Genomic DNA, 18,472 nt, shown 5'->3' on the forward strand with positions numbered 1-18,472 from the left:
TCTAACTACCTTCTGTGAAGTTCATCTGTACAGTTGATATTTCGTACATGAATTCTCCTTTCCGTAGTCGTAATTGTCAGTCACATGTTCAAAACATTATGGAATGTTTATCCTTTTGAAAGAATGTTGTGGGTCGCTCGCACAACGCTTGTCGTTTAGCCGCTCGGGGCAGATCATTCACAACTCCTCGTACCTCTTTGGGCATTTTTATAATTCCGTCACGATCTGACATGCAACAGCAAAATTTGAGTGTCTGAAACGTAACCATACACCGCATCAGATCGAGTGAGTGAGGCAAGTAGACTTACAGAAAGTTACACACGCGAGTATCTGCGTGGATAACCCCTGTTAGCATGCTTATTTTGTGTGGTACCCACGTCGGGATGTGGCACCATGTGTTCATTACCATTCTGACAAAACACTGAATATTATTTAAGCGCATCAATCAATATTACTTTCGTGGAGTACCGGCCTTCGCTGTCTTGCCAGAGCCTAAACATCAAAGATTTAATATTTTTAAACAAAAATATGTTGAATTAATGAAATGCATTATGGTGGTCTAATATACATGTTATATGGGCTATTGCCATCTAGATATATGTGGGTATAAGAAGTGTTAATCAAGGACAGTGATTAAATAACCTCAGACTATCTGCCACGGCGATGGTAATGGAGCGCTCTATGTTCCATCAGTCGATTCCCATTTTGGTATGAACCACACTTACGATGCATTGTGGGATACTTGTCAAAATGGAGGAGGTTGTTGAGGAGGAAGAAGGCAAACACATTCAGCTTACTTGACCGCCCATGACGCTGTATTCACCAAAATGCAGAGACAGCATTCAGTGACACTGTTTAAATATTAACACGATAGTCTTTTTGAAAATGGTACACAACAGTTCATTGTTGACACGGCGGGACGAAGTGTCATGGTGGTTGACAAATCTCAACAAAATGTCAGTTTACGTCTTTGGAAAGTACAGTGATGTAATTCTTCTGACATGATGCTGATGGTCCCTGGTAAGATTTCTACTTAACATATTCGACGATTGCTCATTGGGAACACTTTTACAACCTGTACTCTGCCTCAATGCATCAAACAAAACGAACGCTGACACTATTTGCGACATCTACAAATCTTTAATAAAGTTTACAATTTTCAGTAAGTTTGAATGTAGGACCTATGTATTCTTGAGCAATATTTATGGAAAAAGCATTGGGCAATGCAGTTTGCATGCAACAGCCAGAGAAGTAATGGTCTTAATTCTTTATATGACGAAGCAAACACACTCTCAGGTATACACGCTACCCTGACAAACATTACTGCTTCAAATATCACTTCCAGTTAGCTTCTAGGATTACTTTAAAAGTGATATTACATGTTTCATCATGTCACTGACAATAACAGTCATGTAAATATCAAGGCATTTTTCACAAGTCTAGTGTAATTTGGTCTGTTCATACAAATTGTCACTTATCAAAGAAGAAAACTTTCTGTTTATAGAAACATAATAAACTATGTGCTAAAATGTTGATACATTGTAACTGTTACATCATATACCATGATATGTATGAACAGTAATTATTGTGGTATGACAGGAAGTAAAACCCTTTAAGCATGCTAACCAAACAGAATCTGATGAGTAACACTGGACAGCTAGTTTAAAGAAGGCATATAGTATAATGGATTACAATATGGGACATTCATGATGCATAAATAACAAGTCAAATATTGATCTTGTTGATAGTTGTCACAATTGCACTATTTTACCATTAGTAGAATCTGATAGGAGTTGTGGTATTGTATGTGGCAGTAGAGCTATAGAGATACCAGTACATGTGTTGCAAGTCAAATATTGATAGTTGTCACCAAAACTGTGTTAATTATCATCAGTGTCACATATATCTTATCTAGAAAATATTTCACTGCCATACTCACCATTTTCTCATAGGGTTTGGCAGGCATTCAATAGTTACCTTGCTGACATGATGCTGAATATCGTAGTCACTACGAATTTTAACTTCAAACTACGCCAATACAATTCCACTAGAAATCCTACGAAATTTGAATAAAATGCATTAATATTCGGATATATAGACAAAATATATTTTCAACGATGAAATACATTTTCGGACTTCATGTGCCTTCCATTCATCATATTCAATCAAATTAATGACATATTTGAACTGGAATGATTGCAAGTAACAAACATAATTTTAGCGAAGCTGATTTCAATACCTTTGCGATTTGACACATTTAGTTCAGGCAGAAATAATTTAACCATGTGACTGTAATATTCTTTTTTTTTCTCAGAATCCATCATGATTTTGTTTATTTTGTTAACTAGTAATTTTATGGTCAAGCTACTAATTTTGAATGTTGAAACTACTATTTGCAACACTTTGGGGTTGGCATCTCTGTTAAAGCATTCAGTTATAACACAAGTATCCAGGTTCATTTTCTAACATGGATGCTGTGTGTAAAGCCATTTTTGGTGTTCCCAGCCATATTGCACTCACGCCATTCATTCACATCATACACCTGATATTTGTAGATTATTAGGTATGATAAGATGAATCGATCATTTATTGTTGGAATCTGCTTTATTTATCTGTATTCTATCTTTACAATTTCAACATATTTACCATGTTAAAAAGTTCAATTAAAATTTTCCCAGAACTTCATCATCCTTATTACACTTATTCTTTTTCCCACAGGAAATGTCAAGTGGTGAAAACATTTCAAGCATGTCAGAGAGGGATTCCAGTGGTGAAAGTAGACAGAACAGGAACTGTCTTGGTCACCAGTTTGATCCAGGTTCCAGCTCTAAACCTATCACCAGCCACATGAATCTTGTGGATGGAACACAGATGCCGTTGGGTGTTAATCTTCCCGACAACCCCCAAGCAAATGGATATGGGGGCACGTCAACATCTAGTGAAGATGATGATTATGTTGATGCAGTGGTCAATGGCAGTATGTGCAATGGGTCAGCTCATGGGAATGAAAACCACATTAACAGCAAGGCTTTAACCATGCGAGCAAGTGAATCAAATTCTCAATTTGAAGAATCAACAGATCATCACTGTGCGAATGGAAGAGAAGGACGTGGCCATATTTCTGTATCCAGCAGTGCTGTGAATTCTCCATTTGCAACCTTTAATGGCAGGGATCGGAGTGTTAGACCTAAACAACCTATACCACCAAGGCCGAAATCTGTTCAGAAAAACAAGAAAACATGTGAGCGAGAAACTTTGCAGAGTTCGACAGAGCCTGCCTTCCTAAGTGGACACTCTCCAAGTCAGTCTATGCAGCAACATAATGTAAATCTGCATAATACCCACGTACGACCTCCTGTGTGTGTGCTTTCAGATGTAAATAATCAACAAAATGGTTTTGTGGGTCATCGCACATCTAATGGTGTTTATCACTCTCCTTACATGCCCTGTACCAGACCTCAGAGTCTTATGTTATCTCACATACACATGGAAAATAGACCAGCTAATATTTGTGGCAATGGTGAGTTAGATGAACCTGATTTGTTTGATATGGTTGATGAAGGTGCCGTCTGTGATTATGATAAACTGCTTTTAAGTGATGAACATAATTCTCCCTCTGAGAATAGTCGGAGTGAGGAGGCAGACAGTGAGTTTTTGAATTACCACTTTCCCAACACCCAGCTTGATGGCATGGCTGTGAATTGCAGTCATTGTAACCATGTTAACATAAATGAACATTGCCAGTATTCCACAGACTCCCAACATGGAGAGTCATTCCATAATTCTCAAGGACAGTGTATGTGCAGATCCAATCTTTCAGCATCAGGTGAAGTAGATTTTGACAATAGTGATTACTTGAAGCTGTTTGATGAGATGGATGGTGAACATTATTCGGCAGAGGATGAAGCACAAGAGACCTGGGAGGATACAGGGGACTTCATTGACACAGATCTTCCAGCACAAACTCCAGGAATGATGTCAAGTTCAGCTGGGTCCTCCTCTTCTCTCAGTGAAGATGAAGGGGCTGGAGGGCTTTTTCATGAAGTGAGTCGAGACTCAAAAGAAAATGACCTCTCGAGCAACAGACTCAATTCAGACATTGTTCCATGTGGAATCCTTGGTGACAGGATGTATGGACACTTAAAGAAGGGAGGCAATTTGTGTTTTCCAGGTGATGCTTCCATGTGTCCTTCCCAGAGATTGGTCATGGAGTCCAGTCATCACCATGGTGTCAACAGTAGTGAGAGTGAGAATGGAGATGATTATCAAGTGGACATGGTTCTTAACTGTGATGCAAATGAAGTGTTTTATGAAGAAGGAGCAGCAAGCTTAGAAGCTGCTGCAAGTTCTCGGAACATTCGGCCAACAGGACTTCATAATGGCGCTGGAAGTGGGTACTGTGTTCATAATGATGGTGTGAGACTTGAGCCTAAAGGTCCTGTCCATCATGAGCATGTTGGTGGCGACACAGCTGACTGTGGTATTAGGCCATCACTGTTGTGTCAGGATCAGACTGTTCCCCAAGGCTCAGCCAGCTGCCAGCATAGTTCCTGCCCAATGGCTGTCCCGGCTGGCTTATGTGTGAATAACTTGAGCAGCAGGTCACCTCCAAACGTTGAACCATCCGCTGGGGGCTACCATGTTCCAGTGTCAAACTTCCAAAATGACAAAAGTAACAATCACCAAAAAGTGTTTATAAAATTTAATGTTACAAACCAAGAACGGAAAAGAACAATAGGGCACATAAAGAGAGATTCCTCTCACCTTGGTTCTCCCATATCCCCGGATGATCCGGAGTCTAGTCAGATGGAAGATGAGGATGGGGACCTCCCAATGGATCAGTATGAGTACCAGCATGTACCAGAATATTTCCAGGAGCAGATGCTGATGATTGCTGCAGAGATGGCTAGGACTCGAGTCAATGCTGAGTTAGTATTTACTTTCTTAACTCTGCTAATCTTTTGTACAATGAGACTGTCTTGTCTTGGTAATATGTTATAAGTTGTTCACTGGTCATGAGGGTGCCATGGGTTGATGTACTCTCAATGGTTGTTTATGTTATCTGAGTCTGAAGGCTGTGGGGAACATGTACAAACACTGAGGATACATTAACCCATGGGCAATAAGGGATCTGTGAAGAATCTATTTATTTAACAAACACCTCAGTGTTAATTTTGAATTATTTGAAGTACATGTGCCTATTTTGTAGCCATCGCCATATTTTGCAGACAAGAAAAACAGATTTAGAGTTATCTCCCTTTCATTGATTGTATTCACAAATGTCAGTAATGTGGGAGGGGTACATTTAAAATAACAGAAGAGTGTTCAGGTAGTCGGAAAGCAACATTTATGTGTGAGGTGCTTGTGCTATCAACCTTTGGTTAGCAAGGTGTACCCAAGACTATTTACCAGGGACTGTTGCAATCTGTTGTGCAGAACCGCTTTTCCCTTGGGGAGGGGGGGGTATTTTTTGGCCTGTTATGCCGTAAGGTTTTCCATCATGGTACCTTTGCCATTTGGGTTTACCAAATGGTAAATGTCTGAGAGTTCCATTGCTCTGTGCAGTCATCCTTTATTTTGCATGTGGTGACATGATGTGACTGAATTGGAATAATGTTGAAAACAGCTTTTAAACCATACTGATTCATGGATTTCTTACCACGTTAAGGTATATTAAAGGCTGCAATGTCACTTTCAATATGTGTGAATTAACCAACAGTTAACAACTCTAAAGCATTTTGTAACATTTTTGAACAGTGAATTTGTCCATATTTGAACATGGTTGTACACATTGTTACTGTAACAGCAGTTGCTCAAACAAGATGAAAGTGGATATCAAATCAATTTGTTACAGATATTGTGGAGTCATACTATTTTTATATAGATCATCACTTACATTAAGCATATTTCTCCACCAGTTTGGCTTTGACATTGCTGATCTATTAGCCTGTTAGCTCAAGTGAAATTTATTTGGCTGGTGGCTATTTGACATACTCCTTATTAGAGCTGTGACGATATATCGTCATATCGATAATCGTGATACTCGATAAATATATCGATACTTTTATCGTATCGTGATACGTATCGTTGACCTCAATATTGTTAATTGTTACTAGAAATTGACGGTTTTGTCAATATTTACACAGTAACTTGATGTCAAAATATACGTTTCTAAAGGAAGTAACATACCCTCATATGTTTCAAATCGTATTGTATCGTTCCAAGACATCGCGATGCGTATTGTATCATGAATTTTGTGTATCATCACACCTCTACTCCTTATTTTGTTGAGCTGTCTTGTCCAGAAAATACAGAAATACTGCTAAATATTTCCCGACATGTTACACAACCGATGCTCCCACCATTCCTTGTCAGATTCATCACTTAGGATGAGCAGGTCACTGGTAGAAATTTATTTGAAGTGTGCCACTGAGCACTCTTAAAGATATTGAGGCCCTTTGAAACTTATGTGCCACTACATGATGTCCTAAAAAACCCGACCGCTGGTCAAGGATTCTGGATTCCGACACCCATTACAGTGAATGAGTGAGTCAGTTTTTATTCTGCTTTAAATAGTATTATAGCAGTATTGCTGTGGGGACTCGCATCTGTGCATTTGGCATGACAGGGAAACGCTTTTGCAACCTGGCACCCCACCACCCCTCCAAATCCTAACATGGTGAAGAGATTTTCGTTACCAGTGCAGCAACCTGCTTTACCTACTTGTCTGTTTTTTTAAGGTCCGGTGTCTCGGAGCCCATCTACGAGGACATTGAACCACTGCCTGAGACGGAGGAAGCTGGCAACATGGCTGCCTCTGGTCTTCCTGCAGATGCTCAACAGAAAGAAGCAGCCTACAGAAAGGTTAGCAAACAAAACAGGAGATGGATTGTACCCTCACATTGCTTAGCTTATGATGTTATTAGAATAATACTCAACTAACACTCAGTAACAGGCATTTGTGAAAGTTTCCTTGAATCTTAATCTGAGTTTACTTTCAGCCTTGTTCTTATTCAGTAATGTGAAAGGAGCATGTAGTTGGAGGGGATCCAGATAGGCACTGTTCTTCCAAAAAATTAAACAAGTTATTTTGACATGCTTATATGTGGCAAGACTTGGTGTGATTTATTCCTGACGGTTGAAGAAATACAAACAAAACAGCAACAAAAATATATTTATGTATGTATATGATGACAGAAATCCACAAAATAATGACTCAGCATGAATATCCATCCTATCTGTTTCAGCTGTATCTTCAGGCAGAGATTACAGCTACAGATATCACAATGTAACATTCACAATCACTGTCACTTGGCATTGATATCATGTCACATTACCGTCTAACGACATCAGTGGTTGTTTAAATACATCTTTGCTTTTCAAAGATGGACGCAAGTTTTCAATTGAATGGTTTTCCTTTGCCATATGCTGCTTGTATCAGCTGTTTTCATCTTGAGAAAGGAAATATCTTGAATTTTACTTCCACTAAGTTCCAGTGGTGTTGGAGCATTTTTCATTGTGAGCACTTAACGGAATGCAACATGTTTTAGGGTCCTTAAGTTGGACATCCATGCTGTCCGTTTTTATGCATTCTGATTGGACTGTGTATTCGTCTTGACAACTTTGGCGTATTATCATTATTATAGCATGAATAACATGTTCTGCAGAGCAGTCATGTCTACAGTCTATGTGGAACAGTTCTAAGTGTTTGAAATTAACAGTTTTTATTATATATGATTTTCAACTACATATTTGCAAATTCCCTGTTATTCTTTGGCCTTAATACATGTGTTCCCTTAGTAATGTTGCAAAAGTTGTATAAGATGCCTTGTAGTTCTTGACTCAAATTAGTATGCTGGAGAAAGCAATGATAAAACACTGAAATATGCTCCCTCCATGTCTAGCAGTGCTGTCTTTCATCTCTTACAGCCTCCCTTGAGATTGACTCCGAGACGTAAGGACCGGCGATCTAGCAGTGGTGGCAAGTCTGGTATTGAGAAAGTCATGATATGGAATGAATACGAGGCCTACGTGCTCCAGGTGAAGCAGATAGCTACATCAGCTTGTGGGCCCACTGCAGTTCTCAATGTCTTGGTGAGGAGAATCTCTTGATCTTCTTCAACTCTGATAGGAAATAGGTTATGGTTCATTGTGTAATATTATATGCATTTATTGTCATATACATGTATGCATAAGGGAAGCTTCAAAAACAACAATGTATCAAGAGAACTGATACCCCATAGTTCATTTCTTATCTTGCTATACTTTTTAAATGCTATGCTGTGCATTATGGTAAGGATTTGCAAAGTTTAGATTTCCTGTGTTGTGTTTAGTTGCTGAATGAAGATAACAGCTAGTGACAAATATACTGGGTCCACCTTGTTTGTGTTTAATTAGCTGGACATGTCCATCACACACTCCCATCTATGTTGCTGTATTTTTTAAAAAGATATCAACCTTGTGCTGAACAAGGCGGCAAGTTATCAAATGAATCTGATGGTAATGTTTTACATCTGATGTAATGTTTTACATCTGATGTAATGTTTTACATCTGATGGTAATGTTTTACATCTGATGTAATGTTTTACATCTGATGTAATGTTTTACATCTGATGTAATGTTTTACATCTGATGTAATGTTTTACATCTGATGTAATGTTTTACATCTGATGGTAATGTTTTACATCTGATGGTAATGTTTCACTTAAGTAGATTTCTTGATACCTGTTCGAAAGGAAATATTTGACCACTCATGTGAACAAAGCTGGTTCAAGAATGAAGGAAATGAATGATAAAAGCAGTGTTTGAGTTCCGACTTGTTACCATGGTTACTGAGACTTATCAAGTGTTATATATTTATTAGCAGTGTATCATGTTATAGTGGCGTTGGTTTTCCCCAGTACTGACTGGGTGAGATGCACCGTGGCAGGCACGGTATATGTGGCATTGTCTAACGGTCTGATGCAGGTCTGGAATACAGGTACTGCTTGTGTTTGTAGCCGTTAGACTAAGAGAGTATTAAGTTGACTGTTTCGAACTGTGTCAAAATGCACTTTCAGAAAGCATTTGATGTGTGTGTTGACAAGGATGAAGTGTGTAAGAAGATCCACACCAACCTGAGAGATGAGCTTGGCTCCATTCCTAAGTACTTGTTCTCAAGGGCTGTGGCAGGTAAGTATTCTTCTGGGGCAAAGTTTGGTTAAACCAGACTTTTCCTGTTTATCATATTACATTTTGAGTGGTGATTTAGGGTGATGAAGTACAAGGTGCTTACTATTATAATCACTAAGATATTTTGAAACAAAATAATGCTGTCAGACATGTTTAAGATGATTTCTTTATTTCAACCCCAAATGCCTGACATATTTATAATTGCCTCAGTTTAGACTTGTCATCTCTTATCTTATTCCACAACTCATAAAGGAAATTTGATGAAGTACCAATGCTGCTGCTGAATGTGATTCATACCTGGATGGTGTAGGTGGAATAGCCTGCTGGTTAAAGTGTTCGTTCGATGAAAGACCTGGCTTTGATTTCTCTGGATCAACTTGTCACAGTACTGATCTCAGGACTGTTACAAACAGCTGATGCAGTTTTTTCATCAGTTAATAATACAGACAGAACACAATGCAGCCTTTAACAACTTGGACTTGCACATTGCATTGTCTATTTCTAGGCACCACGGCAGAGGATTTGCTGCATGGTATAGAGAGTCTGACTCAGGGCAGGATACGTGGTCGTTTCTTCCACTTCTGGCCATCCAGGGATGTGCATCTGCTCAAATGGCTGGGGCAGTGGATGAAGAAAGGTGTGTATATTGGAGCTAAAAGTTTACTCAATTTGTCATGGTCAGGTCTATGAAACATTTCTAACTGGTAGTAACTGCACTCTCTTTCAAATTCTTAGGTAAGGTTTGGAATCTAAACTTACTGTCAGAGATCCTCGGTTTGTATTGAATATGGATAATGGAATGAAAACCGACTTGCATTGTTTGGTATTGGGGGTCATGATGTACTGCTGTGTTGTGAACCTAGGTGCTGTGCCTCTTGCGACTCTCAACCTGCAGAAGGGGGTGAAGGCTGGTTGGACTGTCCCTGACGCATGGCACCATCAGATGGTCTATGGTGTCAGCTCTAAAGGTATTGTCTTAAGTGGAAAAAATGTGTATAAATGATGCTTCTATCAGCATTTTGTATTGATGTGATTGCTATAAATTCTGAATCTGTTAGTCTGTAATCTTTCTGGTTTTGTTTAGTCAGATTGTTTAGTTATGGTATTTGTTGACATTTTCATTGGTTAGTAATCACAAGATCTCCTGATCTGAATAACACCTGCGTCTACTGAAATGTATGTTAAAGATGATATTTGTAGTATATTAAGGCTTATGTCTGGCCTATTATTTTTTTATAAGTGATTGAGACTGTGTCTACATACAGCGTGATATTGGTCACATTAGTGAGCATGTTTGCTCTTTACATGGGGACTTGGAAATTTTATGGACATGACTTTATTACTCACTATGCAGAGTTGCCTCCCTTAGTTAACTCAGTCCTGTCAAGGCTTTGGATCCAACAGTCATCTTGGATTAGGGATCTGGGTCTGTTATATCCATACTAATGCAACATTTTGAGGGGACTAAAGGCAAATTCTTCTATGATTGCTACTATTCTAATGTGACTGGGGTGGTGTGGTAGCCTAGTAGTTAATATGTTCATTTGTCACCCAGATGATCCAGGTTTGATTTTCCACATGGGCACAATGTGTGAAGCCTGTTTCTGTTGTCCCCTGCCGTGATATTGGTGGAATATTGCTAAAAGCAGCATAATACCCAACTCACACACTCTCACTCTAACCTGATTGATCAATTGAACTTTCTGTAACAGCCACAGATTCAAACAGTGGTTTCAAGGACACATCACCAAGAAAGCTTACATTTTCATGAAATTACTTAGTATTTCATTCACTTTTGTGTGGGTTGTTGTTAGACATATATTGTTTCAAGAAGATCAGCAGTAGTTTCCTGATTCAAATCTGCTTCCTGTTTGGTTTATTCCTGTCAAGTTCGTAGGCATTTGAACTGTGTGTACCGGTATATGTATGTATGGTGCAGTTTGCGTGAGCCCAACCTTTACATATACAGGTGTGTACCTGACTAATCCTCTGGAGAACGTGGCAGAGGAGACTGTACTTGAACAACTGGTTAGTGATTCCATACTTCTGGTTAGACGGCAGGATGTGGTCAACCGTTTCCGTGACAACACTGACCTCGGGGAGATTATTCGACATCCAGATGATAGATGGCGAACTCTAAATGTTCTTGGTATGAACTTTCTTTAACTTTGTTTTTGTTGATGACCTTAAGAATGGCAAAATTCTTAGTGCATTATGTAATTGTGTATGTAAATTATTTTTGTCAATATGTATATTTTCTTTAATTTAAAACTTACATGCACCGCAAAACACAATTTTGCAGATTCTGATACCTTTCAGTATGGACTTAAAATAACAAATTGTCAAATGATCGTTGTGTTAATTATGTTTGATTTTTGGTTTCATCTGAGCTTTAAGTCTTTTCTCAATTTGATAAAATAGTGACCAAACTGTAAACATGTGTGATTACGTGTATTTGTGTAAATTATTATGAAACCAACATGTTACGAATTTCATCCCCAAAATTAGGAATGTTTGCTGCAGTTTGCATGACGTATTGTCACTATAGTAATATTAGAACTTGTGGAGTCACTAGATTGAGGGGAACAACTAAGCTTGTTGATTTGATATTTTCCCTCCTTCCAGGCCAAGTTGTGAATGTCTTGCGAGAATCCAACATGCCACACCCAGTGTACAGAGCTCAGTTGACGTCCCACATCTCCATCCCTGCTGTGTACAAGGCTGGCATCACCCTCTTCGTCCAGGGAGAGTCTGATCTGTGGCAGGAACTGACTGATGCATCTGATTTGCCACCACGAGACTCCCCACAAACTTGACACCCCTAACAGTCTCCACTACACTTTCGCTGTATTTCCACTTTTGAATTCAAGAAAATCACTGTTACTTGAAACACTTTGTCTTTGAGCACCTTTGAGAATTGAGTCAAGTTGTCAAGTGTTTGCTTCAAGGAGGAGCATGCATTTGTGAAGAATGAGTCTTCAGTTGGTTAGAATAATCTGTGCCTGTGAGCAGTTATCATAGTCATAGTCCTTTCATAATGATATACTGATGCCATATTTTCCATATTAGTGTGCCAATCTTGTTACAGTCAGACCTTAGTGCTCACTACCTCTGCACAAAGACCTTGGAACATCTTTCAGCAAGTCAAACAAATATTGTTTGAAAACATTAACACACCAATGGAATGAGTAGCAGCATGGGAGATCAGAATTCTCACCAAAACATCATGTGCAAAACATATGGAGATTGGGTCTTTCAGAAAACTGGGATACATATGAGGAATAACTTACCACTAGACTTGCCAAATGAATTGAAAACTTTTAAATCATTGCTGAAATTTCATTTGTTGAACAAAGCCAGCAAGGAGTAATCAGAGCTATGTCTCAAAGCAATTTTGTGCTGTATTTTCCAACTGGACACCAGAGTTATTTAAGTATCATTTCTATTTATTGATTGAACATTATCCAACTTAAAAGGAGCTTTCTCGGGCTTAATTTGCACCTTTTTCAAAATGGTTGCTTCCATTCCAGACTACGTTTTCAAAACTATCAATGCAAAATTTGAAATCCATACAAAAGGAAATAGTTGAATGTTCATTGAATGTCCACTTCAAGACTGAGCCTGCTTGGCAGAACTCAACCTGGCCTATGAATAGGTTTTGCCATTCTAACTTTTCATCGAGATAAGGGTGTAATTCTGATGGAATCGGTTATCCAGCCTTGAACCATTATTGAGAATAATTCTTGAGAAATTTGCATGATTGCATGTCCACAAAACACATTCCACTAGTCATTTTCCCATTGTTTCCCACCCAGATAGGCAGGCTGAAGGTCAAGCGGATGTGAATGTATATGGATGTATTCACAAATTTGTTCAGGAGTAAGGAGGACTGAGATCTGACCTGAATAAGATTGCAGTTATGCAAGCTTTAGGCCGGTTCTATGCAGCTCACCTTAAACTGGCATTTTCGCCGTTCTTTAATCTGCTACAAATTACTGGCATATGGTTGAAATAGTTACTGGGAGATTTGTGTTAGATATGAAATATTTGTGCATAGTTACTTTCTTGTTATCTTTTACCTGAGTATTTGATAAACCAGGTAAATTAAAACTGCCACATCTTACATAGGTGCCAAGAATCTGTCATCAGATGATGCATGTTCTGATGGTTAAGGATGAAGTAATATGGAAATATATGGTTAGTGATGACCATGAAAGGCTTCGAAGCGTAATGTTGGTGGCAAGGAGTTTTCAGCTGATCTCGACCTTACAGAGAAGTGTTTCTTAGTGATATACCCTACATCCTGAAATGTGGCAGAAACAGACCTTTGTGAAGAGAGCAAATAATTCTTTGATACCTTTGAATATACTGTCAGTGTACTATCAGTAAATTGATAACAGTTTAACCTTAATAATCTGGAACCTGTTATCAACCTTATCAGGACCATGGGGAATAAAGTGTATGTGTCCAGTGTTCACGAATAGCGTCTGACCCTCTGACAAGTCTGGCAAATTCGCCTGTGGTCAGATAGAAATCACCAAACCTTTCTTGATACCTGCTCTTGACACTCCACAAATAATGTTCAACTAGAAGACAATGAATTTTCTGTTGATTTTTATTATAACTTGCTCATGTTTATGTAGGGCTGGTAACAGTTGGATAAGCTGTGTGGAAAGAAACTAATTGTAAACATTTTGTTTCATATTTATATTGAAGGGACCTGATTGTGAATATATGCAGGTATCCCAGTAAAACAAGTATGGTTCTGCTATTCATGTGAGTATTAAACTAACAGATGTTATCTTACATAGATAGTAGACTTCTCATTTATGTATAACAAATTGGATACTCATTTTGCATTTGAGGCCTGTATGGTTGTCTCATCCAAACTTGAGTAAGCATTGGTGCTGTTTTCACAGAAATCATTGAAAATTGATTGTTCTGATTGTTAGAGAAAAACGTGAGCAATCTTCAGAGGAGGAAAACTGAGCCTGTTTTATGTGTACATTTGACTTGTGCTACAGGAGTGAATGAGACTTGTGAATGTGCTGTTGTATATATTGTTTTACTTTGTTACACTGTAGACCTGCTGTTGATCATGCTGTGTCCTCCACCACGCTGTGCTGGGACTGACCATAATATACTTCTCTCTCACAGCCATCATTTGTCCACTGTCACATGGAGACAATACCTGACATCTCAGCACCATACTCACATTAATCTTCAGTGCAAAACGTTTACACAAATCTGTTTACATATTTCTCCGACCCTAGGGAATTGAAAATTTGAAGTGTATCTGAAGCTTTCTTTTCTATTCTAATGTATTCAATTATATGTTTTCCATGAAATACTTGTAGCACAGGATTAGTGATCTGGCCAAACAATGATAGGTTAAAGAGAAGACAAGAACAACTAACATGGAGGAACAAGAGAAAAAGGACACCTATAACTGCAGATGATATTTTTATGAACAGAAAAAAGAAATCTGAGATGTGTTTTTGGTTGTTAAGCACACACACAAATCTGTAAATAAGAAAATATAGTACTGAGTGAGGTTGAGGTGTTCTGATACCTAGATTCACTTGTGTTCCTTGTGAACCTGTCCCTTCGATGTGCTGAAGGAATCTCAAGAGATAATTTTTGTTGAACAGAACAGGTTTGTAAATTTCAGATTTACAGTCTTTGTATCCAGATCATTATCTGGCATTGTGTACAGGTTCTAATTTTCATCCTGTACATGTACAGTTCCCAACACAACATCCTGTACATGTTTGGTTCAACCTTAAAAGAACAGGTACACTTCTCAGGATGTGTCTGTGTCACTCTTAAATTATGTTCCTCTAGATAACAACGTTCGACCAAGATATATCAAGTTCAAGCCAACAGTGATTGTTTATAAGTTTTCCCTGGCATCACTGAATCCTTGTCATGAAAGCAGACTTTGCCAGAGTCTGGTTCTCAGCAGTTGTATACAGTGTTCTTGAGCCTCCTTTAACCAAGTGACCCAAGTTGTTCCTTGGTTCAAGGTAAATGTTAAAAGATCTTGACAGAAATTTTAGCACTGTGTGCACTTTGGCCATTGTTATGTTTTGGATTTTACCGAATTGAAGTATAAATTGGGGCCCTATCCAGAGAATAATTTACTTCAGGTGTCTGATGATGAGGTCCTGGTAATATTCCAGAGACCTATTATATCAGTGTAACAGAAATCAGGCCAGTATTCTTTCTTGTGGTCGAAAGGTGGTATTAACACTTACATATTTATTATGAATTTATTTTCTCTGCTCACATATGGCCATTGGGTGTATGTTTAAAATTGAAACTAACATGAAAAATCGTGGAAGGAGTGCTGAGTGTGTGTGAAAGGTTTTTATTTGCTTTATGGAAATGTAGATAATGAAATATCCACTTACCGATTCTCAAGGATGCAGCCTACAAGCGTAAATGTGGTGATAGAATTCTACATGCTACTGTTAGCCTGTGTGGCCCAAAGATGATTGTTGCTTTTGTTTACACAAATATTTAGCATAATACTGGTATTATTTCAGTGTGCTTGCTCCTCCTGATCATGACTGGTCTTTGCTGAGACTGGTGTTACTCTGTGAGAAAGTGGATTTAATTCATCACGGATCACATAGATGTGTTAGAGATGTACATTTAACCCTGATACTTTGCTATGTACATTGTGACATACATAATTAACGGAGTTGTTGACCTGTGATTTTACTGTTTTGTCTGCAAAAACCAGTGGATTAAAATCAGTGGTATTCAAGTTAGTAGCAATTTAGTATTGGTAGTTTTGAAAGAGCTATTCGCAGTATTTCTCACCTTCACTAAATAGGCAAAGAGAGATGAAGGGATTCTTTTGATTCTAAATGCTTGGGTGGACAGATAAGTGTAATAGTATTCTCAATGCAATTGGTCAGTGTCATTATTTTTTTTTTAATTTATGATGTTAAAAAAATAGTCCTCTTAACCAGGGCTTCATTGACATTTCTCTGAGGGGTAACATGTCTCCTTTTTACTTATTTCTGTGGCAAATGTAAAACGTCCTAACATCATTTTCTTCATGATACAAAGAATTTGTGCATATTCAAATAAGGATGTCTTACTTGTCTGTGGACTACTACATAATTTCCACCTATGGTTTCAAACTGCAAATAATCTTGGATTGCAATTCATATCTTCTCATTAAGAAGCTATTAAAGTTAGCACTAATAATAAAGTAGAGCTAGTGGAGAGTGAAATTGTCACTCTTCAATAAAAAGTCCAGTAAACGTTAACATCACGCATTGTGTCTTAAGATCAGGGCAAGTCACTCTCTTGAAGTCACTTGCCCTATGGCTTTTCAAAATATTTTTGAACCCCTGTTTGTTCGAAAAAGGGAGAAGACGGGTCACCCTGTCATTGATTAAATATGAGTCTCTAGTTTCCAGTAAGGGCTACATGTTGGATTGGATCCCAGTCTAAGCACCTATGGTCATTGGTTTCCCAGTGACAATCCATAGCCAACTGTTGCATTTAGCTTCCCTGAAGCAGTAACCGAAGAGAAGTATCCTACGGTCATTTCTGTTAGTTTGTGAACCAGTGGGCCACCATAAAAGCATGTACACTGGTGCAGAGAATCCTGGGTTTTTGCAGACAAGATACTAGTGTGTATGAACTGAGGAAGTCGGCTACTGAAGTAGTGTGACCATCATGAAGGTGACAGCATCTTATGTACAGTGTGTGGTAGTAGACAAGAAGCCGAGAGAATGTGTATAAATATTGGTGGCCTATTTCTTGTTGCTGGAGCAACATCCTCTTGCTTTCAACATAATATGTATTTAACATACATGTAAATGCATTATTTATGAATAAATGATTACCTGAATACTAGTGTACTTGTTGCTAATATATACTTGCAGTGTCCAGGCCTACTCACAACCCTGCCCAAATTAAATGATTGCTTCTGTGGCCTAGTGGCCCGTGAAGACCAGTGTATAGTAACCCGTAATTAACGCAAGACGCCAGCTTGTCCAAAGAGGCAACTGAAAGGATGAGAATGACTGGCCATCTGTTTACATAAGTTCCCATGTTGTCAGTCTGTCGATTGGCCCGGTCGTACTCCATTATTTATAGACGGTTGCCATACAGTTTGAGAGTGGCGTTTAAAATAAATATCCGTGGCCAAGTAAACAGAATTTTGTTCGACCAAGTTGCCAGTCGTTCCACGAGAGATGTTGCACTCCTGTTGCTCTGCCTGGTGAGCAACGTCATGGGGATGAAACAACTGGTCTACCCTGAGAGAACACCCCAAATGCATCTGTGGGGACAACAGGAAATACTTTTAAACATATTCTTCGAACCAGAATATACAGCATGTTTCTATTAGATTGATCAAGTGTGTGGTTTTCAGAAATACGCACTGATGAATTATCTGTACAGCCCGAGAGTAGCACTTCAAAGCAATGGCGGGCATAGTTCTTCAGGAAGGACTTGACACTAATGACCTCGGTGTATCATGACACGTATCATTTACAATTCGAAAAGCTAGGGCGAGATGGTCGTTTAAGATTTTCTCTCTGATGTAAAGAAGGTCATTTATGTATATACGCGTGCCTATACCCACCCACAGAAACACAAGTACCATCTAATTTTTTCCCAGAATCTCATTGTTCATTTGTAAACCAATTACGTCTCAATTACGCATGAAAAAGCTGTTGTAGTTCAATATAAACCCACTTCAGCGTGACGAGAGGACACTTTATCCATTAGTCTATACTGTACCGCCACTAAACACAATGGGGACCTGATAAATCGATTATGTTATTGTTGTTTAAAGAAGTTATCCTTTCCAGTTTTGTAGCAACTCCAATCTTGGCTGTCAAGTTGAATAGTCTGACATGTCCCTGTTCCTTAGACGTGAATTTAAATAATTTTTGAAGACGAAAGCTATCACTCAGCCTCGGCTATCTTAAGCCGGTTTTGTTTAAACATTCAGAGACTGACTGCCTATGAGTTATGTGACATTTTGTAGGTTGCGAACAGCTATGTTTTTGTGTGTGTGTGTATTAAAGAAATGTACGGATTCGAGCATCTTGCTTCATGTGATGTAGCCATCAGTTAAAATATATGCTATAGAGTATAGTAGTATATTGCATTGCCGAAAAACTCGCAGAGCTAATGTGAATGATATAATTTAAGGAAATGCTTAACAGCTCAAAATGGTGAGTGGAGCCCTTTTCTCCAACTCACGATAGTCTGAAGAACTGGCAACGGCATTCGTAAGCTTGTGGTCAGCTATACAGAGTTACGAAAT

General features: G+C 38.5%; 1 protein-coding gene across 2 annotated transcripts; it reads left to right on the plus strand.

The window, feature by feature from the left end:
- Positions 1–730: 730 nt before the first annotated feature.
- On the plus strand, positions 731–17,044 carry LOC137257736 (uncharacterized). 2 transcript variants are annotated; one of them, XM_067795149.1, is made up of 9 exons: positions 731–1,020; positions 2,719–4,928; positions 6,741–6,864; positions 7,930–8,094; positions 9,087–9,171; positions 9,677–9,808; positions 10,035–10,139; positions 11,141–11,320; positions 11,797–17,044. In XM_067795149.1, the coding sequence occupies exons 2-9, from the start codon at positions 2,722–2,724 to the stop codon at positions 11,985–11,987; spliced, it is 3,189 nt and encodes a 1,062-aa protein (XP_067651250.1). In that variant the 5' UTR covers positions 731–1,020; positions 2,719–2,721; the 3' UTR covers positions 11,988–17,044. The 2 variants fall into 2 exon arrangements, with proteins under 2 accessions (XP_067651250.1, XP_067651249.1); XM_067795148.1 differs by having other exon boundaries at positions 9,060–9,171; positions 11,797–14,655.
- The last annotated feature ends 1,428 nt before the right edge of the window (positions 17,045–18,472 follow it).

Source organism: Haliotis asinina, chromosome 12, assembly GCF_037392515.1.
Source record: "Haliotis asinina isolate JCU_RB_2024 chromosome 12, JCU_Hal_asi_v2, whole genome shotgun sequence".
Classification (NCBI taxonomy): Eukaryota; Metazoa; Mollusca; class Gastropoda; order Lepetellida; family Haliotidae; genus Haliotis; species Haliotis asinina.

Coding starts and splice junctions, on each gene's coding strand:
- LOC137257736 (XM_067795148.1), top strand. CDS start 2,722: ATGTCAAGTGGTGAAAACATTTCAAGCATGTCAGAGAGGGATTCCAGT. Junction 4,929..6,740: donor AGGACTCGAGTCAATGCTGA/GTTAGTATTTAC, acceptor TGTTTTTTTAAG/GTCCGGTGTCTCGGAGCCCA. Junction 8,095..9,059: donor CTGCAGTTCTCAATGTCTTG/GTGAGGAGAATC, acceptor ATGCACTTTCAG/AAAGCATTTGATGTGTGTGT.